At 44.0% G+C, this 27,320-nt stretch overlaps 3 protein-coding genes and 1 pseudogene across 8 annotated transcripts; 1 reads left to right on the forward strand and 3 right to left on the reverse strand.

Annotated features, from left to right (window-relative positions):
* Positions 1-431: 431 nt before the first annotated feature.
* Positions 432-1,558, reverse strand: LOC126598568 (inositol-tetrakisphosphate 1-kinase 1-like). Its single transcript, XM_050264933.1, has one exon. The coding sequence runs from the start codon at positions 1,057-1,059 to the stop codon at positions 664-666; it is 396 nt and encodes a 131-aa protein (XP_050120890.1). The 5' UTR covers positions 1,060-1,558; the 3' UTR covers positions 432-663.
* Positions 1,559-6,193: 4,635 nt separating this feature from the next.
* LOC126600487 (E2F transcription factor-like E2FE) lies at positions 6,194-9,200 on the reverse strand. Of its 5 annotated transcripts, none has more exons than XM_050267057.1 (11): positions 8,818-9,200; positions 8,643-8,710; positions 8,508-8,560; positions 8,335-8,412; positions 8,158-8,211; positions 7,956-8,061; positions 7,754-7,821; positions 7,580-7,652; positions 7,422-7,486; positions 6,950-7,304; positions 6,194-6,446 (listed from the first exon to the last, which is right to left on the reverse strand). In XM_050267057.1, exons 1-11 carry the CDS (start codon positions 8,940-8,942, stop codon positions 6,388-6,390), a joined length of 1,104 nt encoding a protein of 367 aa, XP_050123014.1. In that variant the 5' UTR covers positions 8,943-9,200; the 3' UTR covers positions 6,194-6,387. The 5 variants fall into 5 exon arrangements, with proteins under 5 accessions (XP_050123014.1, XP_050123011.1, XP_050123015.1 ...); XM_050267054.1 differs by having other exon boundaries at positions 6,194-6,732; XM_050267058.1 differs by having other exon boundaries at positions 7,422-7,483; positions 8,818-9,199.
* Positions 9,201-9,865: 665 nt separating this feature from the next.
* On the reverse strand, positions 9,866-12,014 carry LOC126600486 (pentatricopeptide repeat-containing protein At1g74900, mitochondrial-like; annotated as a pseudogene).
* Positions 12,015-12,759: 745 nt separating this feature from the next.
* LOC126600485 (protein SUPPRESSOR OF GENE SILENCING 3-like) lies at positions 12,760-15,634 on the forward strand. 2 transcript variants are annotated; one of them, XM_050267053.1, is made up of 2 exons: positions 12,760-12,852; positions 13,936-15,634. In XM_050267053.1, the coding sequence occupies exon 2, from the start codon at positions 13,974-13,976 to the stop codon at positions 15,471-15,473; it is 1,500 nt and encodes a 499-aa protein (XP_050123010.1). In that variant the 5' UTR covers positions 12,760-12,852; positions 13,936-13,973; the 3' UTR covers positions 15,474-15,634. The 2 variants fall into 2 exon arrangements, with proteins under 2 accessions (XP_050123010.1, XP_050123008.1); XM_050267051.1 differs by lacking the exon at positions 12,760-12,852 and having other exon boundaries at positions 13,759-15,634.
* Positions 15,635-27,320: the final 11,686 nt, after the last annotated feature.

A 27,320-nucleotide genomic window follows, 5' to 3' on the forward strand; every position in this document is an offset into this window, starting at 1 on the left:
TTTTTTGTATAAATTCGGGTGATGGGTAGAGGAATTTGCAGGGAGCGGAGCAAGGAGGAACTTGCAGGGAAGGACGAAGTCGAGGGGGCCAGGCGCTGCGGTGGAAGGAGTCGATGCCGAGAGTGCAGCCCAACTTGCTCCGGGTGTGCGCACCATAGGTCGGGTTTGAGTGGAGTGAGGAAGAGCTCTGTGATGCTTTCTGCGGCAGATGTCATTCCAGCTTAGCTTCTTCCCTTCTTCAGACAAGATTGGCTTCGATGACAGCATCATTTCAATTGCCTTCTGAAGCCCTACAAGCTTTGGAAGACGTTGTGTGCCTCCTAATCGAGGAATCACTCCAAAAGACAACTCTGGAAGACCAAGTTGAGTCCTTGGAGCAGCAACACGTGCATGGCACCCCGATGCCCACTCCAAGCCACCTCCTAGTGCAAGTCCTTGCCTCTTCCAACTTATGTTTTGCTCCAGTTTCTGAAAATGCATCCTTGAACTCCCACAGATTTCCATTAACTGGAGTAGAATTGGGTATATCCGCAGCGCTGTTCTGCTTGCTGGAATCATGGTCGTGCGTGTGCATTTGATACTGCTTTCGATCCTGCTACTTCCACAGCCCCTCGTTCCTTCAAATCCGCAGCTTTGAATTCTGAACCATTATCATCCTCCTCATCAAAGTCTTTGGTGTGGCCTTGTCTGCCCCTCCGAAACGTCCGGCAATGACCTCCGCTTGACGCACTGGACGTGCTTTCCGATTGAGTAACCCTTGAACACTACCCCGCCGTGGTTCACAAACTGTTGCAGCAAAATGGGACCATCAGTATCGGCCAGAAGACTGCGTAACCCCTTGGGGCTAAAAATCAAACACATCTCGTGCGACTCGGCGCTGCCATTCGCAAACAACGGCTTTGCAATCACGGGAAACTCCAACCCCACCAACAAATTAGTTGCCTCTTCGCCTTCTGGGTAATGGTCAACCAGCACCTGTTTGGGCACCGAGATCTTCGATTGGAATCTGTCGCCTGACTGATGCAGCTTCGATTCAAAGGCAGTGACGACATCAAGCATAGAGACCCGATTGTGGTAGTGCTCGCAGCTCTCGGATCTGAGGAGGAGCAATCGATGTTGGCGTGTGCGCCGAAGCCGAAGGTGGTGAGTGCGAGGTTGGTGAAGAAGGACACAGGTCCAGCGGTTGCTGGAATTGGGTTGCGCCGGCACTGAAGAGCACGGAGGTAGCAGAGCGGCGGAATGGTGGTGAAGGCTTGAGAGCAGCGAATTTGGCGGAGAGGTCGTTGCCGATGACTGCCTTTATTTCCTCGTCCACCTGATCGGAAATGGTCCGATTATATTTGGAATTTGGAGGCGGAAGCATCAGCAGAGAAACACGGCGCTGCCCTACCCCCTTTCGACTCTGCAACTTCTAGCTGCTGATGGTGATGTTCATAACCCAAGACATTTGGTTCAAAAACTCAGCTGGGCCAGCAAAGCACCGAAGTGTTGCACTTGGGGCAGATTCGATAGCAATTGGGCTTCATTTTGGATGGGCTGCTTTGAACAATGCTGCAAGAAATGGGAGATGGGCCTTGATTTGTAACTGAAGTCTGAGCAGGCATTGGACTTGACCGCGGATTGGGCTTGGAGGTTGCCACTTGGGCCTGGATGGCCTCCTTTTGAGAGGCTTGCTGCTAATGGATATACATACATATATATATATATATATATATATATATATATATATATATATATATATGTATGTAAAAGAACTCCTTTTTTTTTTTTTTTTTGTAAACAAGTAATAACGTTTGTATTCCCTTTTTTTTTTCTTTTTTTCTCTTTCTTTTTAAATACATAAAACATATGTATATATATATATTTTTTCTAATAAAACATTATTATTATTTTTTTATTTGATGTGACTGAACTCGAAATTTTGAATATTCAAGCTGCCTACGTACCCCTCCAAAGAAGAGATCAAGTCGTAACGTAGTTCAAATACATATTTTTTTTTGGATTTTCTTTTGGTGGTGCCGTTTGCAGTTTCAACTCGTGCAGGCAAGGAGCGTTGGTGTCGTTTGCAGTTTCAACTCGTGCAGACAAGGAGCATTTGGTGCCGTGTTGCAGTTTCAACTCGTGCAGACAAGGAGCACCGTTGTTGCCTTTTATGCTCGTGCAGATCAGGAGCGTTGTGCCATGCAGTTTAGGCTCGTGCAGGCGATGAGCTTTGGTTCGTGCAGTTTAGGCTCGTGCGAACAAGGAGCATTGATGTTGCCTTTTATGCTCGTGCAGACCAGGAGCGTTTGGTTCATGCAGTTTAGGCTCGTGCGAACAAAGAGCATTGGTGTTGCCTTTTATGCTCGTGCAGACCAGGAGCTTTGTGCCATGCAGTTTAGACTCGTGCGGGCGAGGAGAATTTGTGAATTTTGTCAAGCAATTTTGGAGGGGCGTTCCTCACAATCTTCATAGCAAGGAGCCTTGATCGAGTGATTGAAGAAGTCTTCGGGCAAGAAATCACGCATCGTGATGGGGATGGACGATCTATACGTCGAAATTTCATCATCTTCAACACGTTCACGTTGCTTTGAACGTTGACAAGAGCTGTTTTGCCCCCTTTCCGATTGGCGGACTTGTGGAGGAGACGTATGCTTCTTGTGCAATTTCTTAGGAGTGACTTGAGTCCATCCTTCAATTTTGCTTGTCTTGGAGGATGCCCCTAGCGGTTGAGGTGAAAACTTTGAGTCGGAAGAGTCAGAAGTGATGGTGGTATAGTTTGACTTCACCACATCGTCAAGATCTAGCTCGATGATTCCTTTTTGAGCCAGCTTCATGATAAGATCTTTCAGCACGAAGCACTTTTCTGTCGGATGACTGATGAAGCGGTGGAATTTACAGTACCTTGGACTGTCGGTGCGATTCATCTCTTCTGGCCGTCTGCACTCAGGCAAGCCGATCACCTTCTTTTCCAGCAAGTCTTCTAACATGGCAACCACATCAGAGTCGGGGAATGGATAAGTTTTCTCCTCGAGCTCCTTCAAAGTGCGTCTACGCATCTCTTGATCACGAAAGCCTTCGGCTTGAATCGCCTTGCCTCGTGTGGAGATTTTGACAGGAGATGTGTTGACCGTCATCGCTTCCTTGGTGGGTTTCCATGCAGCCTTTTCCACCTTTGTCTCAAGAACTTTATCATTCTTGTAGTTGGCGATTGGTTCCTTCTTCCCATGATGGGCGATGCTCAACTCCATATCATGGGCGCGAGTGGCCAATTCCTCGAAGGTCCGTGGTTTAATGCCTTGAAGGATGTATTGCAAACCCCATTGCATGCCTTGGATGCACATCTCGATTGAAGAGGTTTCCGAGAGCCTGTCTTTACAGTCGAGGCTTAGAGTGCGCCATCTGTTGATGTAGTCAATGACTGGCTCGTCTTTCCACTGCTTTGTGCTCGTTAGCTCTAGCATGCTCACAGTGCGGCGGGTGCTATAGAAGCGGTTGAGGAATTCCCGCTCTAATTGTTCCCAGCTGTTGATGGACTCAGGCTCTAGGTCTGTGTACCACTCAAAGGCGTTTCCTTTCAGCGAGCGCACAAACTGCTTGGCGAGGTAATCCCCTTCGGTTCCTGCGTTGTTGCAAGTTTCAACGAAGTGGGCAACGTGCTGTTTCGGGTTTCCCTTTCCATCAAATTGCATGAACTTTGGTGGTTGATAACCCATCGGCATCCTTAAGGCGTCGATCTTCTTTGAATACGGCTTTGAGTACAACCCGGAGGTATTTGAGCTCCCTTCGTACTGTGCCTTGATGGTGTTGGTGATCATCTCTTGCAGCTGCTGGATAGAAAGAGATCCCATGAGTGCCGCTGCTTGGTCTGGCTCCGGCTTCGCATCGTTTTTCTCCACCTGAGGCTCATCTTCTTCGTCATCTCTTCTTTTTAGTGGATCATTCTCTGGGTCGGGTTTATCGCCGTCCTGCGCCTCTAGTCGATTGACGAGTGCTGCAATTTGCAAGTCTTTTTCTTCCACAGTTCGGGTTAGCCTTGCGATTGCTTCATTCATTTGAGCCAGTTGTTCTTCAACGGAGGTAACGCCGATAGTCATGACTTGTGCGACCAATAGACGTGACTTTCCTTTAGACATCCAGGATGCTGATGAAGAACGTCGTTGGCTGCTTTGGGATGTCATCTTGTGCGCCCCAACATCGTGCTTCGGTGCCCCCAGTGAGGTCAGGTTGATGACATACTCACACCTTGGATGCTCCCCTTGCTCTTTTAGCGGCACCAATTTTGAAGTGGCATGTTGAAGAGCGGTTGTGGCGCCAATGGATTGTTCGTTTGCAGCAGAAGTGCTTAGGATCCTTCCCTCAGTGGTTGCAAGAACGGCTTGTCCCTTGCTTGATGCCATTGACTTTGAGGTGTGCTTGGATTCCTTGAACGGAGAAAGAGATGAGAGGTAGAGATTGTCCCACTGGGCGTGCCAATTTGTGAACACGGAAAATTCCTGAAACGAAAGAGACAAGAACAACGTGCACAAACAAATATTTGTATTTTTTGATTTTGGGTTACAATCTCTCTCTATCTTGATCCTCTGATTCGATCTCCGTAAGGTGTGTATTTGTGGATGTGTGATTGATCCAAAGGGCCGTTGGGCTTGATCTAAGGATGAACGTTCTTCAAGGGTCGTGGGCTTGATCTTTGAAGGTGGATTTTGAGCGGGTCTTCAAGGAGCCGTTGGGGCTTGATCTTGAGGATGAGCGTTTCTTCAAGGGCTTTTGGGCTTGATCTTGAAGGTTGATGGATGAACGGATCTTCAAGGGCTTTTGGGCTTGATCTTGAAGAACAGTTGGATGTGTGGATTTGTTGCTGTTGTTGATCCAAAGGGCCGTTGGGGCTTGATCTTAGGATGAATGGGTGATGAATGATGAACACTTTCTTCAAGGGCCGTCGGGGCTTGATCTTGAGTTGGTGATTGTTGATCCAAGGGCCGTCGGAGCTTGATCTTGGAAGAACGATGAACGAAGAACGAAGAAGGCTCTCTTGATTCTTCGGGAACTTGGATGCTTGAGAGCTTCGGAGTTTCAGAGCTTCAGAGCTTCAAGGTGTAATATGAATTCCCCCCTCAAATGAATGAAATGGGCTTGTATTTATAGAATTTTTCAAGGCCTAATTTTGAATATAATATCCCAGATGAAATAAGTCGTTTCTGCCAGGTGTTGACACGTGTCTTATTTGATGACTTTTCCAACTCATTTCAATTTTCGTTGAGTCACATGCTACGTGTAAAATTTATGCAATACATGAGCGTTGACACTTTGATTTATCGGTCAACATTTATTTACCGAAATTTCGATGTCTACAGTTACAGATTTGCTTCACAAGACTGATATGGCTATCTCAAAACCGTGTAATACCCCTTGTCTGCCTTATACCAGGTTACTTAAAGATGATGGAAAACCCTTTCATGATCCAGCATTGTATCGAAGTGTGGTGGGTGCTTTGCAATATCTTACATTTACAAGACCCGACATTGCTTTCTCTGTGCATCAAGTGTGTCAGTTTATGCATTGTCCCATGGAATCTCATTTTCTAGCTGTGAAGAGAATCCTCCAACATCTGAAAGGCACAATGGATTATGGTGTTCAACTAAGCAAAGGGGATTTATGTTTAACGACATTCAGTGATGCTGACTGTGTTGGGGATCCAAATGACAGACGGTCTACTACAGGTTTGGTGGTTTATTTAGGGTCTAGTCCCATCTCTTGGTCATCCAAGAAACAAAATACCGTTTCTAAGTCCTCAACTGAAGCTGAGTACCGAGCACTTTCATCCACAGCTGCAGAGATTGACTGGATCACTCAACTTCTGAAGTTTATTCAGATTGATGTCTCATGTCCAATGACTCTTTTCTGTGATAATCTTTCTGCTATAGCCTTAGCTTATAATCCAGTTATGCACCAAAGGACAAAGCACATTGAGGTTGATATTCATTTTGTTTGGGAAAGGGTTGCCAAGAAGTTACTTCAACTTCAGTTTGTGTCTTCCAATGAACAATTTGCCAATATTCTTACCAAGGGATTGTCTACTCCGTTATTTTGAACACATTGTTACAATCTCAGGTTGAGCAAATCTCCTCCTGTGATTGAGGGGGGATGATAACAGTATACAAAGCAAGCTTAACAGCTTGTAATCATGTGGTTGTAATAGTGACAAGTGTAGTCATCCTGTAATCTTTGTAATAGCTTAGAAAGTAAGCAATCTAGTTAGATATATACTCTACATAACCATCATTGTAAGATATGAAAAAATAGTCAAGAAATAAACATATCTTCTCTGTCTAAAATTCTCTTTCTCTCTCTTCGAATACCTATTTCTTCTTCTGCAAGAATACATCTTCTCCGTATCTGTTGGTATCTTTACACGGAGTACCATGTCTTCCATGCTTCCATATAATGAGAAAACAGGTCCTTCAAAGCTTCAACATGAAGCAAGACACATGATTTAGTAAATTTTCATCCGATAGTAATGGCGACAGTAATAATCATGTAAAGCCTGCTTGATTTTGATTTCGATTTCTGCTATAAGACGTTTTCCTATTGCTAGTATGATTGTCCTCTTGGCTTTGTTTCAACACGGGGTTTGGATATCCAGTTCTGTTCTTCCCACACCTAGTCAGTCTCCGGTCATGTTTCTTTCTCTATCCACCTCCCTTCTCGTTCTCCCACTATTGTCACCTGGTCCTACAGACAAGTTCACCAAGGCTGATGATAGTCATGGATCATTAAAAAAAAAGTGTCCATCAATCATCTGTGGGTATAAAAACTAATGAAGTTTCTTATCCCTTAGTTGGCTTCCTGATGTGAATTCAAACCTATATAAATGGATCGTTAATGCTAATGGTAAATGATAAGAACAGCTATATTACTATTCAAAATTAAATTCTTTCAATCTAATGCATGATGAATCATAAGATGATACCTTGGTTTTGATACTGAGGACGATAAGTAGACGTCAATTTCTCCCAGTCATGAACGTTCCTCGTGTTGCCAGTCCCAGCTCTGGCAATAGTGACAGGAGCAAAAGGACCAAACTGATAGCTCTTTGAACCATCTTTTGAGTCTTCCAAATTGCTCCTATCAGCCTCACCTACTAGGCCCTTCTGTTTTTGCCCATCCAACTTCCCACCAATAAAAGAGTCTACCTTTCCCCTCTTAGAACTGACGTTCGTTATATCTGTGCCAAAAGCTCTCTTCTTAGTCTCCTGAGGAACCTCCTCTTTTCCTCTTAATCCCAACCACTTAAATGCAGGCTTCCTCGTATCTGATGTGTGGGTCTGCACATTTTTGCATAAGAAGAAAAACATTTATCTTGACCAAATAATGTGTATATGATTCTAAATTCGGAAGTTTCATTTCTTTCTTCTATTGAGGATTCAAATTAGTGTTTTTACCTTCTCAATGAGGTTCATGGATGACAAAACATTCGCAATATCATAAATCCGCCTTACCTTTGCTGCTTCATCAAGTTTCGAACAAAAGTTAGTCAAGAGTTTCTGCTCCATTATAACATATGATCAGGAATAAAGAAAACCAAGTACAAATTTACTACTTCTCATCACTGATGCTTTGTGTGCATCTCCAAGCAGTGATTTGGCAGCTTCATCAAGGGAAATCGTTTCAACCTACAAGTTCACGCAGTAAAATCAATAATGGCCCAAAATTACGCAAAACCCAAATCACAGTTCTATAAAATAAGCAAGTTGTTATCCATTATTTCACTCACAGTTGAGCACACAAAGAGCTTCACAAAATTCTGCGTAAGAAGCGCCAGCGACTTTTCCCTTCTATTATCTGCTTAACAGCAAATAAAAACGTAAGAGTCTTTAGGATATCACCAAACTTACCATTCATAGTATTTGAATATCCCCCCTATAACTTAGCCCAAAGCACCGAACAAGATTGAAAACACCGAAAACAAGGCTTACCTGATTTTGGGTTCATAGGTTTAAGATTGAGAGTAGGGTTGGAGTTTTCATTCTGCTGACTCCCACATCTTTCTGCATCATCCTCGTCGTCTGAAATTTGATAACCCTGCGAGAAAAAATGAAAATTTTAGAATTTTGAATTCGAAAACCTTATTTTGAAGAGATGAACAGCTAAATATAGAAAACCCCCCAAAAGGCTTACCTTTGGATCTTCGTTGCCGTCAAAGTTACAAATATTCTCTCTCAGGCCCTCTTCCTATTACACAATAAAATCACCAAATCAGTACTAAATTCAAACAGATTCAAGAAACGAACACCAAAATTAAAGAGAACATTGGATCAATCTGAATCTTAATGATGAATTGTGAGAGATAAATACCCTTAGCTCTTGCAGGGCATTAGGAATCGCCTTAAATCCTTTCCAAGAATACTGGTTCTTCGCCTTTCGAGCAAGAACCTGGAAATTAAAATCAACCTAATGAATAAATCGATATTCAAAAAGCCGAAACAAATTGAAACAAAAGTACCAAGAAAGGAAAGAGAGAAACTGACCCCAACGCTCTCCAGGACGTTGACAATATCGTAGATCCTCCGCCTCTCAACACCTGCAAGTCGAGAAACCATTAAATCCGATGAAACGAATACAATGAGGTGCGAAGGGATCGCAGATTGGGGAAAGATGGAGACCAAGTCGTGAAGCGGCGTCGTCAAGGCCGATTGAAGTCACGCCGTCGCGGTTGTAGAGGACGAGGAAACTACACGATTTGAAAGAAAGGAAGAATTAGAGAGAGAGAAAATCAAAGAATCAAGAAAATTGCAGACAGAGAGAGAGGGAGAGGAGGTGAGTGAGGGGAGAAAGTACTTGGAGCACAAGAGGCCTAGAGACTTCTGCTTTCTGCTGTAGCCGTGGTTTCTGGCGGAAGGCCCTGTTGAAGCTGGGTCCGGTTGTTGCTCTGTGGCTGGAGGTGGGGATGGAGGAGCAGTCATGGTTGAGAGAGAAAATGGAGGGAAGCGAAGGTGCTGAGAGAGATAGAGGACCGTTAAAAAAGAAGGGGGAAAGGGGGGTTGAGGAGTAAAAGGCGGGGGGTTTACAAATTTCAAATCTTTGCGAGCGTTTGTTTGGGTTTTGGATCGGAAGGGCGGCTGCGCAAGTGAGCGCCGACGTGGTGGAGCGTAGCAGTCTGCGAAAGAAATAGTATGAGGGTGGAGGGCGGGGAGAGATGGCGAATTTTTTCAAATGTTTGATGAATAAGCGCGAAATCTTAGGGTTTCGGGCTTTTTGTCTTTTCGTAGATGGGGCCAAATTTACTGCCTTTTGCAAATCCAGATCTTTGTCGGATTCTTTATTTTTTGAGGATTCTTGCGTGAATCATATTCATTCATCGAATATTTATTTTTGTTTAAAATTAAATACAAACAGTACCTGATAAAAACTGATCGCACTACATACGATGAATGAACACAATTTATGAATTCTTATGATACTCACCAAAAAAATCCGTAGAGGATTATGTTGGGGCTTTTGCCTCCATTTTTTTTTTGTCATCACGATATTTGGGCTGGTGTTGCTAATTTGTCGAGCTTGCCCAATTTCCCTCTCGATAATTATTGTCCTAATTCAAATTTTACCCCCATGTAAAACATTAAAATTGCTCTTTTGGGAAATACGAAATTTTCCTTTTAGCACGTTGAATGAAATTTATTTTAGAGTGTTTTTTGAAAAGAACAAATAAAAAAAATTCGTTACCCTAAATGCAAGAGGAGATTCGATCTTAGGGCTTCATTCAACAACGGAAAAAGTGGTTTTGAAATAAACTCGTTGTCTACTTATATCTCACAGTAGTTTTATACCAAAACGCAACAAGCAACTTGAGGAAACCAGCTCTAGTGTAAACTTACTTGACACAAACTTCTGGAAATCTAAATTGAACTTATTGATTCACAAAGTCGAGAAACCAGCTTCTTCGAAGCTGCAGCAATACAATTTGAGTAGAATGGCAAGGAAAATACAACGGTTTCAACTTGACTAACGTATGGAACTACAAATTTGACAACAGAAGATATGTGCTGAAGTTTACAAGATTTCTTCACTTTATACAGTTTACACGATCACAAGCTAGAACGAAGCAATTGAAGCTTGAAACTCGTGAAACCACTGACAATCATGGCCTTTATTTCTCGTTCTTCTTTTCTTGGTAAGCGAATGATTGCCATGTTCACAGTCTGTTGTTCTTATTTAAGTTTCTCTCGCCGTGATATTTCATTTCAACCAAAATTCTGAGATGGTCCTTATTGAGCCAGTCCTGTTTTTTGACTGCACGCTGTGACAGCCTCAAGTCGGGTGCCAAAAAAATCTCTCTTTCGATCATAGTGCACCAGAATGCCCACCTGATCCTCCAAACGGTAGATCTTCAACACATGGCGATAAGAGAACATCAAGTGTTGAAACTTCAACAGGAACAGAAACCCCTTTGGAGCAGTAGTAGCTGGGGTTAAGATTTGAATGAGTCAAATCTACATGGTTCATGAGCCAATCTGAATTCCAACATGATTCACAATTTTACTTGACGGGGAAGACGACCACATTTGCTCTGCAATCTCAAAATCTCTTTTGCAAAACCTTGATTACCTGTTAATAAAAGCCCATCCAGAACGCGATTGAAGGTGAATCTTCGCGGCAAAAATCCTCGATCAACCATCTCAATCAACAACTTCCCTGCCACTAAAAGGTCTTCAGGTTTCTTCCTCACAAACATGGCACTAATCAAAACATTGTACGTGTCCAAATTAGGCAAGCAATCACCACAACCCATCTTCTCAAACACATTCAACGCCTTCTCAATCTCTCCGGCATCACAAAAGTACCGAATCACAACATTATATGTCTGAACATTTGGCTCACACTCATCCCCCTTCATTCTGTCCATAAACTCCAGCGCCCTATCCATGTTTCCCGAGTGACACAACCCTCGAATCAATACATTATAAGTCGTCACATTAGGCACATAACCCTTGCTCACCATCTCTTCAAAAACCACAACAGCATTTTCCACACTATCTTTCTTACACAAAACCTGAATCAAAGCATTGTAAGTTGCCACCGAAGGAAGCACCCCTTCCCCAACCATCTCATCGAAAACCTTTCGAGCTTTCTTAATCTCCCCGACAACACCAAACCCATGAACCAAAGTAGTGTAGGTAACAACATCAATCTCACACTTCCTCTTCTTCATTTGCAAAAAGAACTCCCAAGCTTCCTTAATCTGACCAGCTCTAAAATATCCTTTAAGCATTATGTTAAACGTCGTTAAACTCGGGTCCAATCCCCTCTCCACCATCTCCCCCAAAAGCTCCAAAGCTTTCGGGGTTCGCTTAATCAAACACCACCCGTTCGCAATTATATTGTAACTAACACAATCGGCCTTAAACCTGCCCCTAAACACCTTAAACAAATTACACGCCTTTTCGACACGCTTAGCTTTACAAAGCACATCAAGAATTGTATTAAACGAATTCAAATCCTGAGGACAACCATGTTCATGCATTGACAGGAACACCTTAACGGCTCTATCAGGCTTACCAGCAGCCACATACCTCTCCGTGATGATAGCGAAAGTCCTCGGCCCAGGGCCGAGCCTGCGGGCCCTCATTCGGGCCACGAGGGTCCAGAGGGACTTGTAGTCGCGCAGGCGGCCGGCAATATCGACGGCGTGGTCGAAGGAGGAGCAAGAGTGTGTGTAGTTCGGATGGTGGTCGAGGATTCTGAAGAACTGGAGGGCTTTGGGCCCATGATTCCAGAGCCTCTTCAGGGTTTTGTCGACCAAATCGGAAGTCCAATCGATTTGGGGGCTGTGAAGAATCTGGATTAGGGTTTGCGGGTCGGATTTGAGAATCAGGTTCGCCAAGTGAGAGTCTTGAGAGGGATGAGAAGGTGAGGTGGTGAAGCTCCGACACGGAATTAGAAAACTGGGTTTTGGGTTTTGGGTTTCTCGGTGCGGCAGTTTTGAGTTGCTGAGCGAGCATTCTGCTGCGGTTGGAGATGTTGGCAGGTAATTAGAAAACTTATAGTATTTTTTTATTAATAAGTGAGAGATCTTTAACTTCGACTCACATGAATAATGAATTCCTTACTTAATTAGTATTGGCAATCGGTGACAATGTGACATTATGTCGTTAGCTCTTGTTACATTGTCTACAACTTGACGAGGTTGCACATGAGCTGAACCACTTTCTCCAATTTAGGGAAAAAATCTACCTACAACGGGGGTAATTATACTCATTAATGTATGAATCGATGATCAACAGGGTATTAATGTTATTGGTTCTTATTACGTGGTCAATTTGGCGTTACACTTTGATTAACAACACATACAGCGGGTGAACTTTTCGAGATCCTAATAGATATTGCTTGTTATCCCTATCACGTGGTCAGTGTTACGTTACACACTGGTTAACAGCACACGCATCAGGCAAAATTCTCAAGGTCCTAATAGGAATTATCTGTCAATGGTGTCTATCAATGACGACGTGGCCTCATGAAATTGTTTATTGTTGGCAATTAATACGACGTGTCATCATGTCATTCGTCATTGTTACGTGGTTATTTGACATGGCATAGTATATAAAAAAAGTAGTTGAGGCACGCTTTTCTCGAGGTTTCAAGAGATACTTATCTGCAACAAAAAAACGTGTCAAGTGAAGACACAGATAATCACGCAAAAGAGTGAGCACTCTAGTAAATTGATTTCCGGGTATTATTTAAACACAAGAGACTTTTACATCACTGAACACTCTCGTCTCAGGAGGTGGTTGGTGAACTGTTGGAGTCCATTTCGTAACAAAAATCAGGCCTGCTGAGCTCCTCCAACATCTTCTTCATCATCTCATTCGGCTTCAGGTATTTTTATTATTTTTTATTTGTTCTTTAATATGTTATGTGTTTTGTTTGTTGCATGAGTTCATGGCATTGTGTAGTTGTTTGTGTTGAAGTAAAAAATTTATACATTTTTTGAATGGATTTTGATGAAATTTTGATGGATTTTTTAGGGATTTTATGGAATTTTTGTTCTTTTGATATATGAATTGGGGTATTACAGAAGTTTATGAAGCATGCAGAGTTTCTGTGGGTTTACATTCAGATTTCCTACACAAGTTTACAGCTTTTCTTTCTAGGTGTGTCAAATTGTGTGATTTATGATGTGCATTTTACCAGAGATTGTACGCGTAACCGGGTTGTAAACACTCCTCGTTTTATCTCTGTCATCACGTGCCATAGAGATGGGGTGGATGGACCACATGTACCCTGCGGTGGCATGTGTGCCCTCCCACATTTTTTGTCTTCGAGAAATGTTGATATAATCTTTGTTAAAATAGTTGCAAAATTTCTCAGAGTTCTTACGTTTCCTTCCTCATTTTTTGTTAGCTTTTTATCAAAAATAGTTCCTGAGATTAACCTAACTCCTCATTTTGGTCCCTCAGATAAAGTCGATAGAAGTAGTCCTGAGATTGTCCACCATCAATTATCTTGGTCATTCTATGAGAAATCTTTGTCAAACTAAGAATATTTTTGTCAAATCAACTCCTCCCCTTGAATTAGTGTTTTCTTCAATTTAAATGAGATTTTTCACAGACAGACCAAAATGATTGACAAAAGACAATTTTAGGTACCACTTCTATCAATTTTAAATCTCAAGAATCAAAGTAAAGAGTTATAACAATCTTAGAGACCATTTTAGCTAAAAAGCCTTTTTTGTTTTATCATTCACTCTCATGTACAACCCTATTAAGTTGCATATATTTTGTTAATACGGATTAGCATTGATACCACAAAAAAGAAGCTTTGAATTTTATAAGGTGCATCTCTTAATTAAATTTTTGGCTTAGCCTCTGTCTATAGAGGGAGGGATGTACATAGTTACACTCAAGATTTTGCCGGGCTTTAGGGGTACTTATGTGCATGTCTGCATATGTGTCTGGTCAGGTTTCCGGCTTTGTCAAGGGAGAGGATTGCTGTCGAAGATGAGTTCAAGAAGAGGTGACGCGAATCCGAAAGGAAAGCAGTTGAGTCAGGGTGTAGCAAGCCTAGACTCGGCACAGGACGATGGAGAATGGGAGGTAATTGGCAAGAAATCCAAGAACAGAAGTGGTGGCAGATTTGGTCCTCAAAGTTCTAGTTATAAGGCTTGGGGACCGCCTCCCCAAGGGGTTCCGAAAACTGGCACGCACAGTGGTGCTGGTGGTGCACAAGCTGCTCATTCTCAAAAACCAGCTGGGGGACGAAATGCAAGGCATCCGTATAACAACACAGGTGGTTTTGGAGACAACTTTATGGCCCCAAAAAATGTGATTCCCCCTCCGCTGGATCAAGGATGGAATTGGCAATCTAGAGCTGGCAAGAAAGACAAGAATGTGGTTCCTCCTGCTGCTGTTGCTGAAGATTATGATGACGAGGACAACTCTGATCCTCTGAGTGATCTTGACGACTCGGATGATGATCTCTTCAGCGACGAGTTTGACTCTGACTCTAGTGAAAAGAGTCATGGAACTCAAAAGAAGAGCAAATGGTTCAAACAATTCTTCAACGAGTTTGATCGTTTAAGTGTGGATGAGGTTATTGATCCTGCCAGGCGGTGGCACTGCCCTGCGTGCAAAAATGGTCCTGGAGCAATTGACTGGTACGATGGCATGCAGCCCCTGAAAAGGCATGCAGAAACTAAAGCGGCCAAGCGGGTGAAGCTCCATCGAGAGCTTGCGAAACTTATAGATGCGGAGTTGCAGCTCAAGGGAGCCACTGTCACACCTGTGGGCCAAGTATTCGGCAGATGGGCGGCTTTGAAAGATGAAGAAAAGAATCGCAAAGTTATCTGGCCTCCGATGGTGCTGATCATGAACACAAAACTCGAACTGCAGGATGAATACGACAAGTGGATTGGCATGGGAACCGAGGAGCTTCTTGATTTGTTTGATGATTACCATGCTAGTAAGGCTCGACACTCATATGGTCCGCAGGGACATTGTGGGATGAGCATGTTGATTTTTGAGGCCTCAGCGATGGGACACTTTGAGGGGGAGCGGCTGCACAGGCATTTTGCAGAACAAGGATTTGGTAGGGATGCGTGGGAGCGCAATCCTGTCTTGTTTCGTCCAGGTCTTATCCGACAGCTCTATGGTTTCTTGCCAACCAAGCGAGACTTGGATACTTTCAACCAGCACTGCGATGATAAGGCGGGGCTGAAATTCGATATAAAATCTTACCAGGAGATGGTCTTGAAGCCGACAAGGCAGATGAGTCTGGACAGCGAAGAGGTTATTCGGCTGAAGGACAAGCTCCCGAAAGAAATGAGGCTCAGGAAAGATGCTGAGGAAACTAATGCCATACTTCGTGAGAAGATCGAAAAGCTGCAAGACGAAAATCGTCTTTTGAAGCAGAGGATCAAAACTCAGCTGGAAGAGAACAAGGAAGAGATGATTCTGCAGGAAGAATTCTACAAAGATGTTATATCTCGTCCTCGAGATTAGAAGTTCGACTCAAGACTTTCAAGTATTTTACATTTCGTTTCTCTCTTCCGTTTTGGTCAAGAACTAAGTTACATTTCGTTTCAGTTTTTTCTTGTTGGGATTTTCGTTTTATTTGGTAAGAACTTAATCCTATGCAATTTTAGTATTTGAACTTAAATGTTTGTTTGGTGTTTTTTTTATATGGATCAGCTTTAGATTTTTATATTGGTTGATTAAGCATTTTAGGAATCCTACCAAACTTTAATGGCCTTTTTTATTTGTATTTTTCTCTCCGATTATAAGGAAGAGAACCTGCATGAACGAGTTCATCGCTACTGTGGCATATATATAAGTTTATCTTTATATTACGTTATGTTATTGGATCAGAAGGTCACATAATGAACTTGTTCTATGCAAGTTGCTCTCTCACATGGTGAGAGTCCATTCAATCCACTCCACCGCCTGGTCTATAAGCCTTGACTGACCAAACCCCAAATACAAGACCTGACAATTCTTATCGTTTGGGTTCGTATGTAGTACCCTCCCCTATAACCATGAAAGTGACCACAATACAATGTCATTGCATAAGAAACACATGTAGTATGTAGGTTAATAAGCTCGTTCAAATTTATTGACCATAACTTTTATTACACATATTTACAACGGCGCCATCTGCACATATACAATGGATGACAAAATTTTCACATTAATAATATGATTCACACACCTATCTTTATCTTATAAATTAACTTACCACTTGTCCCTTGATACTAGAGAGCAAAATTGGGGTCTAAGTGGACAGGAAAATGATCTATGGCTCTAACGTCTTCTTCATCTGGCCAATTATTAGAATTTGGAGGCGAGTACATAGTGTGAACAACCAACTTGTTTTGATCGACACCTTTACCAAAAACATGTAAACTCATTCTGTTTTTTCTGTTCTGTGTGCAATTGGTGTGCCTGGTCCTGGAGCAATGAAGAGCAACTATCCCTAAAACAACAACTTATGATCAATCCAGACAAAGAGCATGCACGCCAAACAAATCAGAATCGTTTGGGAGAATATATCTCTATTTATTCTAATGCCAAAATAAACAAAACAATCTGATTGTAGTGCTAAGGACAATGCATTGCTCATTTCATTTACTTGGAACATTCATTTACCCAAGCATAACACCTAAGTATATGATAATGCCACTGCCTTCGAATTGTAGAAAGCCATAACTCCTATACATCACTTATCAAAGGACGCGCAAATGGAAAGTTACGCAAAATTATGGCGCATCATTTTCACAAGAAGGACACACTTACTGGATACACAAGAAGGACGAAGTACTTTACTTCCTGTTCTTTCAACTACACCGTGAGGACAAGAAGGAGGCAGTCGATAATGGTCTTCACAGCGAGCAGTTTTGGGAGCAGAAATGCCTTCGGGCCGGTGAGCTGTGGCACCACGTCCCAAGTTTCCACAAATGCGATCAATCCGCCCATGAACAAGGATGCCTCCTTCAATTTGTTGAGAATGTGGGAGGCGGCGGAAATTCCACGTTGGGCGGGTTCCGGCTCCTCCTGAATGTTGACTGCCACAGCTCCTGCGAACTCAAGCTGAGCGGACTCGAGGTGCATCTCCTCCGGCAATTCTTGGGTAATCTCGGGCTGCATCTCCTTCGGCAATTCTTGGGTAGTCTCGGGCTGACGGTGCATCTCCTCCGGCGATTCTTGGGTAATCTCGGGCTGCATCTCCTCCGGCGATTCTTGGGTAATCTGAGCTGGCTGCATCTCCTCCGGCGATTCTTGGGTAATCTCGGGCTGACGGTGCATCTCCTCCGGCGATTCTTGGGTAATCTAAGAGATGCAGCCCGAGATTACCCAACAATTGCCGGAGGAGATGCAACGTCAGCCCGAGATTACCCAAGAATCGCTCGGCAGAGCATGGCTCGGAGCGCCATTAAGAAGATTTTCAAACAAGAACCAGTCGCCGTCTCAACAGACTCCAAAAGGGAGGAGTCCATGGCAGCAAGCTTAATTTTTATTTTTGGGAAAAGCGTAATTATGTTTCTGAGTCATAAATTTTGAGTGCTACTAGACCCACATCATTGTCTTATTTTCTCACCCACATGATAATTTCACCCACCATAAAAAATTAAAAAAGTAAAATGTAATTTTTCCACCCACCATTATTTCTAAAATAACCCTAATACATATATTTTTTATATAACTCTAATATATCTTTAAATAAGATTATAAATAAATAAATAAAAATAGAAAAAAATGAAAGAAAATGCAAGACCTAAGACCTCAACATTCATCATCTCCTTCACACCTATCTTCGCCTTGCAGAAACCTCGGATCCCCAACCCACTCTTTTTCCTCCTTTTTTGTCAAAGCCGCATATCTCACACCCAAGTCTCTTTTTCCTCCATTTAAGTTTCTCGCCTTCATCTAGCACACACTCATTCCTTCCTCCAACCTTTCCATCGATTCTAACTCAAATCTTTCCCAACCTCTTTCCACCAAAGATATCACACCTCACCCACCATTATTTATTTATTATTTTTTGCTTTTTCAAAATTTTTGTACTTAATTAAATAGAGGTTTAAGAGTCTTCTTTTAAAAGGATAAATATGTTATTAACATTTTCATTAAGTGGTGAGTGGGGAAATAAGACACCGGGGTGGGAATATCAGCACTCTAAATTTTTTGGGGCCACTAACTTTATCTTCTTTTATATAGAAAGCCAGAGGTCGGTTTTGGTGTCATCGGCTTCGAAATAATTGGACGTAAATGCCCCTCGGCCAAAAAAAATTCCAAGCAGCAAAAAATAATGCATAAAATTATTCTAGGGTAATTTTGTCATAATCTTAATGGCCCACAGCACAAACGTTTCGAAATAATCCCGCAGCAACGAGCGGGCAACGTTTTCTAGTATTTGCTACTGTCATCACGTGGACCTCTGCATGGGTCCTGAGAATATAAAATAACAACAACAAAAAAAAAAACCCCAAAGTAAGAGCCAAAACAGTAATTGTGTTGTGTACAGTGACAAATTAGAAGAATTACTAGATTGTTGGCTCTTAAACAATAAAATATGAGACCGTTTTGTTATTGAACTGTATAAAAATAAATTGTTAGACACGTTAAAAGCATTGCGAATTGCTTATCAACTTGCTACATTTTAACTTGCTACATTTGATTGACTAAAGAACCTTGTTTTTTAACTGAATTTGTAAATATGAATACAATATAGTGATTTATAATATGAAGGATAAAAAAATATAAAAAAAACAAACAAAAACAAACATTCCTCCGTGAGAATAGGAGCTTGTGCTTTGCATAATATTTTATTAAACTATTCTAATTATGTAGAGAATTTAAAGGAGTGCATTTTTTGCTCATAACCCTTAAACAGTGATAATGTTCACTATTTTATTTATCACAGTTACATGAGTTAAATTTTAAAATTTATGTCTAGCAACTATAAACCGAGTGTGAGCATCACCATAGTGAACAAAAATATTGTAAATGGCAGGTTCGAATTGGGCACGTACACTCATCAATTGGCAATCATATTGAGTAGCTCGGAGAAAAAAGTAATTGGGCCTTGAAAAGTAATTGGACCTTGAACCCAATGGACTAAAAACTGAGCCCAGAGTTGAAAGCAATGGACTAAAAACTGAGCCCAGAGTTGAAAGCAATGGACTAAAAACTGAGCCCAGGCTTGAAACCAATGCAAAAATTTGGCGCATCACTTTCTGGGAAAATTCGAGTGGTTGACGGAGATATAAGCCATGAACATAATTAAGAGAAGCAAAGAAACTATCCCTAAAACAACAACTTATGATCAATCCAGAGAAAGAGCATGCACGCCAAACAAATCAGAATCGTTTGGGAGAATATATCTCTATTTATTCTAATGCCAAAACAAAACAAAACAATCTGATTGTAGTGCTAAGGACAATGCATTGCTCATTTCATTTACTTGGAACATTCATTTACTTGTACTTGGCCCTATGTGCGAACTTACCGGCGGAGCCAAAGAGAGACAAGAATAGGCCCGGGCCTATCCAACATCCTTCAGATTCCTTTTTAATAAAAAAGGATTAAAAAGAAAGAGAAAATGGGAGTGTGAAAATTACTACCAGTCTACCCTAAACATCATATATGATTTATCACTTAGTCACCAGTGTGGATGCAAATTTTCTCCTCTTCGATCTTGGACGATTTTGCACCTACAAAACAACTAGCACCTTAGGTTAAGGCCAAAAGCCTCACGCGCCCACGATGAATGGGGGGGCTTTGGCCGAAGAACCTCCGATGCCAAAGTTAGAATTTAGAGAGAAAGAGTGTTTAGAGAATTTTGGGATTTTTGCCAAAGTGTTGGAATTGATTTTTTGATGAGAATAGGTGCCTATTTATAGAGTTAGGAGGTGGCTAGGGTTTTTAGGTTTAATTTAGGTTTAATTAGCCAATTTATTTGGCTATTTAAACATAAAATGAATGTTTTGGTGGTTTTTGAAATAAATGGCTAATTGAATAAGGAAAAAATGAGGTAAAAACATATATGAAATAGGTTTTGAATTGTTACCCATTTTGGGTACTCCTGACTTGGTTGATGGATGATTCTCCACTGCTCGCGTGTAGGAGACCCGGTATGCCTCGAGGGTATTTTTGTCCTATTTTGTCCAAAAATCCACGTGTCGCCTAGTGAATATTTTTGGCTCCACAAATGCCCCCACACCTGTTGGGCTGCTCGTAGGAAAGGGCAGCAGGTGTAGAGATCTTTTTGCTTTAGGAAACGTAGGATTGCTTCTTATTTTGATGTTGATTCTCTCTTTAATTGGAAATTAGGCCCTTCTAGGAAAGGGAAATAAACTTCTCTCAAAGCCTATTTAAGTCCACCTTAAGTGGGTTATTAAATCAACTTTGGAGAGCAATTTATTCTACCCCACAAGAGAGAGAAAGTTAGAGGATATTTGTTCCCCCTCCTCTAGCAATCTTCTACATCTTACCCGTGCAAAGGACCGTCTTTCGTTGATTTCTTCATCTTCTCCGTGCCGCACCGATGTAAGAAAAATTTAATTTTTCTTGCCTTCTTCTTGGATTAGTGCTATTGCGGGGCAGCCGTCGGGGTGGTGCAGTACGTCGGCTGGCAGGGGCCAGGAGTTGGCTCGGCATGGGCCGAGGAAATGTCGTGGCAGGGACCACTGCTTGGGCAAACTTGGCTTGGCTTGAGCCAAGGGTAGCTTGTGCGGCTGGGGTCGCGGATTGTGGCGCTGGGGCGCAGTGCTAGGCGAGCCTCATGGCTCATGTCCTTTGGGCTCTTGGACTTAACTCAGGCCAGGCTGGCGATTGAGAGAAATGAGGAGATTGTGGGCCTCATGGGTTGCTGGAATGTTGGGTATGCATGCCTTCTGCCTGCTGGAATGCTGGTTGAGCTCCCCTGCTGAGTACCATAAATGTCGTTGGCTGCTTAGTCCTATTCGCTGAGAGAAATGTGGGCTGTTCCCGAAAGAGGAGGTGAGTAGGATCAAGGCAGATGCATTGGCTCGTCCAATCACTGTTGTGGATCTTGCTACAAGTGAAGGTAGGAAAAGGGATCTTCCCTACCTGCTCAAGAGATGCCGGCTGAGAAAAAACCAAAGGCTTCTTTCGCTCGCACGGGTTCGCCGACTGCCTTCAGGCTTGTGATTGACTTGACTTTTTCCAAGGGGACGAAAAATGAGGCTGCTAGATCTGAGCATGTGGCGCATTTGGAGAGGTTTGCTATTATGAAAAGCGATAAGGTTGACTCTGCTGCTAAAGTGGCATCAAGGCCCATTCCTTATGTTGTTGAGACTAATTCGCCTGCTGGGAATGAGGAGACTGCTCACGTAGGCAGCTGTGAGAAATCCATTAAGCCTGCTTATGGGAAGGCTGCTGAGATCTATGTGCTTTTGAAACCAGATCTCTTGAAAACATGGATGCTTGTGCCAAGTTTGTTGATGGCGTTAGAAAGGTGTTTGCCCAAGCTCGTTTGCGAAGCATACGACCCAATTATAGAATGACTTCTCTACTTGCTATGATGCAGATATAGTAAGGCTACTAAGGAGACGGCAAATACTATGGCAAATTCTGAGCTCGTTGCTTTGAAGGGGTCTCATATGTCTGCCCCCACTCCTTTGCAGCTTGAGACCATTCGCCAAAAGATCGTTGACTTGAAGACTAGGCTTGACGCGATCCAAGTTAAGCATGAAAGTGCATAGAAGGAGATTGGATGTTACATACCTCAGATTCAAGATCTTGAGTTTGCAGTTTCTGAGCTTCGTTTCGCTGCTTATGCTAAGAAGGTAGTGGATGAGTTGCAGTGCGTCCGTGTTAGTCTGCTTAAGAAGAATGAGCAGCTGAAGGGTGAGAATGATAGGCTTGAGGTTTTAAGACCTTCTCTATTTCTCCGGAAGACTTGCTTGCTTTTACTTTTAAGGCTTCCATTGGTGAAGTAGTTGGAGAAGTTAGTGCCCAGGCTGGGCAGTCAGGGGTGAAGCGTCGGATGATGCCGCTGCTAAGAGCATTACGGCTGTTGAAGGTGTGGCGACTGAGTAGTCGTGGGATGTCCAAGCTGCTGTAGTGTAGTATTTTAGGTAGCCTTTAGGATTTTCTTTGTTTTTCCTTGTAGCTTTTGTTTTGCTTGAACTCCTTCGGCCTTTGCTAGTTGTTTATAAACATGTTTTCCTTCATTTTTCTTCATCTTCACTTCTTTTGTTCATGCCCTAACCTTTAGACTTGATGGACCAGTGGCAGGCATGCTACTTTTTTATAAGCAGACAAACTCGCGTAGCCTATGCAGCCGTAGGTGTTGGTGTAGAACTTTGCAAAGTTGTTAGCCATAGGGTTGGCAGCCGGATGCCTTACTTACAGAAGCAGACAAGTCCGCGTAACCACTAGGCTGTTAACCTTGACTTTCTTCAATTCCGTAGGTTGCGTAGCAAGTATCACAACACTTTAGGACTTGGTGTAGGTTGTTCCGCGCTTGGCAGAGGTGAAGCTTATCGACTACGTAGCATGTCGGCAGTGGATAAAACTTCGTATATGCGCGCTAGCTTGTTTAACCTTTCACAAGAATGTGCGGTTGTATAAGTCTAGTGCGGCTTCACTGCTCGAAGGGCAAGCCGTAGGCAGTCTTCCGGAATCCGTAGGCTACCTTAGTGCACTCGGTAGCAGCTTTAGGATTCCAGGGCAGCCGTCCATCGGATGTACTGCGTAATGTGCCCTCTCCGTCTCTAGGGCCCGGTTCCCCACGGATTAGGCCAAGAGACCCAAAATCCTTCAGTTAGCTAAGCCTTGAAAAAGACCATTGCGGCTACTTCTAGGAATCCCGGCGCAAGCCATCGTGCATCTAGTTATACTAGGGCAGTCAGGCTCATCCACGTCTGGATATTTGGAGTGTAAATTTTATCCTCCCGTCTTGGAGAGCTGACCCATATGGGTGTCGGAGAATTGGTTTACCCTCTCGCACTGGAGAGCATGGTTGGTCCCTCGGGGGGCGCAATTCCTGCGATGAGTCCCTAAGAAGGGCGCAGTCTTCTTTTGAAGTGCAGGAGTGATTAGTTGTTGTAAGCATACAGCCAAGCCAAGTTGTGATTACTTCTAAATTCCTCATTGAAAAATGAGTGAAACGAACGAGAACTTTAGTTGTAAGGTAGGAACTGCATAACAACTGGATAGTCCTCAGTTTGTGAGGTGGTGCCCGTCGAGCTTATTGAGTCTTCGGGTTTTGATGTAGCGGGAGGTCACACATGGTACTTCTTCAGATTGTAGGCCATCCATTTCTTTTCAATCTTTTTGCCGCTTCATGGTGGTGAGGGTGTAATTACTCTTGCCCCCTACTCTGCTGATCTTGTACGGACCTTCCTAGATGGGATCCATCTTTTTGGAGCCTTCTCTGCCGGCAGTGATGAAGGCTTTTCTGCGTCGTCGACATGCAAATGCCAGAAGTCTCCATCGGGTGAAGTAGGCGCTGCTAGAGTGTGCTCGGCTACTTCTGAGGCATCGTTGGGCCGCTCTGTTGCGTCACCTAGGCTCGGCGTGAAGACGCAGTAGGGAGCTGTGGAGATGGGGCCATGTCATACGCAACAGGAGATGCTCAACTGCCGGTATTGGGCCACTCTAGAGTTGAATCATTGAGCAAGGGTCGGCTAGGGCCGTGTGATGCGCAGTAAGAAATGGTACTTAACTGCCGGTACATGTTGCTCCTATGTAGAATCTTTTAGGGTGACGAGGACAAAACTTGCTTTCGAGTGTGTCCTTCCAGTGTTGCGTTCGTCAGAAAACTTTACATCCGCCAAGGTCTACGCCTTTATCGTCGCGCGTCTGGATTGGGCAGAATAGTACGTCATTAGGATGACTGCGTGCGTTTGAAGGTAAAACTTAAGCTTTTAGGTTACAACAACAATCGCCAAAGTTAGCTTTTGAATTTCTGATAACATCAATGATAGCTTTTAAACTGTGGAATACAACTGATAGCATCGAGGAGAGCTTTTAAACTGTGGAATATAGGTAGTCGGGCCCCCAGCTCTTCTCGCATGATGGTAGAGCTTATTCCTACTTTAGATACCGTCAAACATGCGAATAAGTCCTCCGCTGCTTATAGGGAGGTGATGTCGGGTACTTCTTTAGGTCCTTGAATGTGCATTGGCAAGCCTCATCCCAAAGTGCATGCTTCTCTGCCAAAGCAAAAGAGTCTGCTAGAGTTAGATCATCTTTCATGATCAATTTTCCGAATAACGGGTGGTCTGCTGGAAGTCCTTTTTGGAAGGCTGCTCTAGCTATCGAGTCGTTGCATCCAACTATTTTTGCCTTCTCTATTTTGAACCTCCTCACATAGTCGCGAAGCGATTCCTTTGGGTTTTTCTTGACTTCGAACAAATGGTCAGACTTCTTTTTGATCGAGCGATAAGATGAATATTCTTTGGTGAAAACCAAAGAAAGTTCATAGAAATTTCGGATGGATTGTGGCGGCAGGGTGTAGAACCAATCTTGCGCCTCGCCTTATAGAGTGGTGGCGAATATCTTGCACATGAGATCATCGTTGTTTCGATAAAGGATCATTGCGCTTTGGTAACGTTTTAAGTGTCTCTCCGGGTCTTCATCCCCTTTGAAAGATGTGAAATGTGGCATGCTGAACTCGCGTGGAGGCTCTGCCTGCTCGATCTCCTCCGTGAAGGGTGACCTGCTTATGTTGGTTATGTTCCGTCGTAGTGCCTCGTTGGTGACCTCGTTGCGTTGGAAATCATGCAATCGCTTGGTCAAGAGTCTCTCTACTTCTTCCTGAATTTGCCTTTGTTGGGGTAGCAAAGCTCTCGGCTGCCCCCAGTCATGACTTGCTGGTCTAGGCTGCTCTTCCATGTGTTTGGCTCGTCTATGCCGCAGATGCAGTGCATGTGGTAAGTTCCTAGTAGGCGAACGAGTTCTTCGCAGGCTGCTGGTTGAACTTGAGCTGGATTGAGTGACTACTTCTCTCCGTCCGTCGTGCTGCCTACTCTGATGTGAGGTGGAAGACGCTCCTTGTGGGCTTAGCTGCGAATAGACACTTTGCCCGGAAGGTTGCTCATGTTGACTATCGGAGTATGACCCCAACCGTGAATGTATGCTCCTCCGTGGGCCTAGTCGAGAGTGCATGCTCCTTCGCGCTCTAAGACGGGAATGTACACTGCCCAAACGTTCGGCTCGTGGCTGGTCGAGTAGCTGCTTATCGGGACGCTGCTGGAAATGTTCGTCTGCCCTTGTCCTACTTTGGGATACCTCGTCCGGGGCACGTTGGATCCCGATACATTGCAAAAGTTGATTCACCAAGGTTTTCTGTTGTGCAAGGGCGCTCGTCAACTCTATGACTTGTCGAGACAAGTGTTGTTCGCCATTTGGATTAGAAAAGCTTGGAAGGAATGCGCCTCATTGGGCAGTGGAAAGGTGGTAGACTCCGGGCGCGAGATTTGAGTTGGGAAATGTCAAATCTACGAAAAAATGTGGTGAGAATGCCTCCGGCTCGATGGTAGGTCCGGATGGTTGAGATAGTCTTGGGTCGACTTGGGCTGCTTGGAAAGCCACTGGAGCATGATGGGCCGTGAGAGTGGGCTGCTCGTCGGGAGCAGGCTGGGTCACGAGAGCAGGCTGCTCGGCAGGAGCAGGTTGGGCCGTGAGAGTGGGCTGCTCGACGGAAGCAGGCTGAACCACGGGAGTGAGCTGCTCGTCGGGAGCAGGCTGGGTCACGAGAGCAGGCTGCTTGGCAGGAGCAGGCTGGGCCACAGGAGTGGGTTGCTCGACGGAAGCAGGCTGGACCACGGGAGTGGGTTGCTCGTCGGGAGCAGGCTGGGTCACGAGAGCAGGCTGCTTGGCAGGAGCAGGCTGGGCCACGGGAGTGGGCTGCTTGGCAGGAGCAGGCTGGGCCACCGAAGTGGGCTGCTTGACGAAAGCAGATTGGGCCACGGGAGTGGGCTGCTCGTCGGGAGCAGGCTGGGTCACGAGAGCAGGCTGCTCGGCAGGAGCAGGTTGGGCCGTGAGAGTGGGCTGCTCGACGGAAGCAGGCTGGGCCACGGGAGTGGGCTGCTCGTCGGGAGCAGGCTGGGTCACGAGAGCAGGCTGCTCGGCAGGAGCAGGTTGGGCCGTGAGAGTGGGTTGCTTGACGGGAGCAGGCTGGATCACGGGAGCAGGCTGCTCAATGGGCGGTGCATGTGAATGCGAGGCTTGGGCTTGGGTCCATGTAAACTTAGATGGCACGGCTTGGATCGTGGTCTTGGTACCGTGAGCCTTGGATGGCACGGCTCGGGCCGTGGTGAAGGCTCTATGGACCTCGCCACGAGTGGCTACCGAAGTAGCCACTGCGGTGGTTCCCATGGTAGCCGTGGTGAAGGCACCATGGACCTCGCCGCGGGTAGCTACCGAGGTAGCCACCACGGTGGTTCCCATGGTAGAAGCTTGTGGTGATGATGCCGCTCCCCTTATTGTCGCATTTTGCCTCACGGATCTCCGGGCCGTGGTGAAGGCTCCATGGACCTCGCCATGAGTGGCTACTGAAGTAGCCACCGTGGTGGTTCCCATGGTGGCCGTGGTGAAGGCACCATGGACCTCGCCGCGGGTGGCTACCGAGGTAGCCACCACGGTGGTTCCCATGGTGGAAGCTCGTGATGATGATGCCGCTCCCCTTATTGTCGCATTTAGCCTCACGGATCTCCGCAATCCCATTTCTTGAACATTAGAATTTTCACTTGTGGAATTTTTTAAATTTCTAGCCATTATATTTTGTTTATACGTTTTATCACAGAACCTTTGCAAGTAAAAAATTCTAATAATAAGAATGTATGAAAAATATTCAAATGGACTAGAAAATAAAGAAAAAACCTTTTTGTGCGAGAGTCTTCTACGAGTATGGATTTCAACTCTCAATGAAAGCACCAATTTGTGGATGCAAATTTTCTCCTCTTCGATCTTGGACGATTTTGCACCTACAAAACAACTAGCACCTTAGGTTAAGGCCAAAAGCCTCACGCGCCCACGATGAATGGGGGGGCTTTGGCCGAAGAACCTCCGATGCCAAAGTTAGAATTTAGAGAGAAAGAGTGTTTAGAGAATTTTGGGATTTTTGCCAAAGTGTTGGAATTGATTTTTTGATGAGAATAGGTGCCTATTTATAGAGTTAGGAGGTGGCTAGGGTTTTTAGGTTTAATTTAGGTTTAATTAGCCAATTTATTTGGCTATTTAAACATAAAATGAATGTTTTGGTGGTTTTTGAAATAAATGGCTAATTGAATAAGGAAAAAATGAGGTAAAAACATATATGAAATAGGTTTTGAATTGTTACCCATTTTGGGTACTCCTGACTTGGTTGATGGATGATTC

Source organism: Malus sylvestris, chromosome 14, assembly GCF_916048215.2.
Source record: "Malus sylvestris chromosome 14, drMalSylv7.2, whole genome shotgun sequence".
Classification (NCBI taxonomy): domain Eukaryota; kingdom Viridiplantae; phylum Streptophyta; class Magnoliopsida; order Rosales; family Rosaceae; genus Malus; species Malus sylvestris.

What these genes read in the sequence shown, in the direction of transcription:
- LOC126598568 (XM_050264933.1), bottom strand. Translation starts at nt 1,059, where the DNA reads ATGCTTGATGTCGTCACTGCCTTTGAATCGAAGCTGCATCAGTCAGGC.
- LOC126600487 (XM_050267054.1), bottom strand. Translation starts at nt 8,942, where the DNA reads ATGACTGCTCCTCCATCCCCACCTCCAGCCACAGAGCAACAACCGGAC. An exon ending in CGACGCCGCTTCACGACTTG is followed by an intron (nt 8,561 to 8,642) that starts GTCTCCATCTTT and finishes CTCGACTTGCAG; the next exon opens with GTGTTGAGAGGCGGAGGATC. An exon ending in ATGCCCTGCAAGAGCTAAGG is followed by an intron (nt 8,212 to 8,334) that starts GTATTTATCTCT and finishes ATTGTGTAATAG; the next exon opens with GAAGAGGGCCTGAGAGAGAA.
- LOC126600485 (XM_050267051.1), top strand. Translation starts at nt 13,860, where the DNA reads ATGTACATAGTTACACTCAAGATTTTGCCGGGCTTTAGGGGTACTTAT.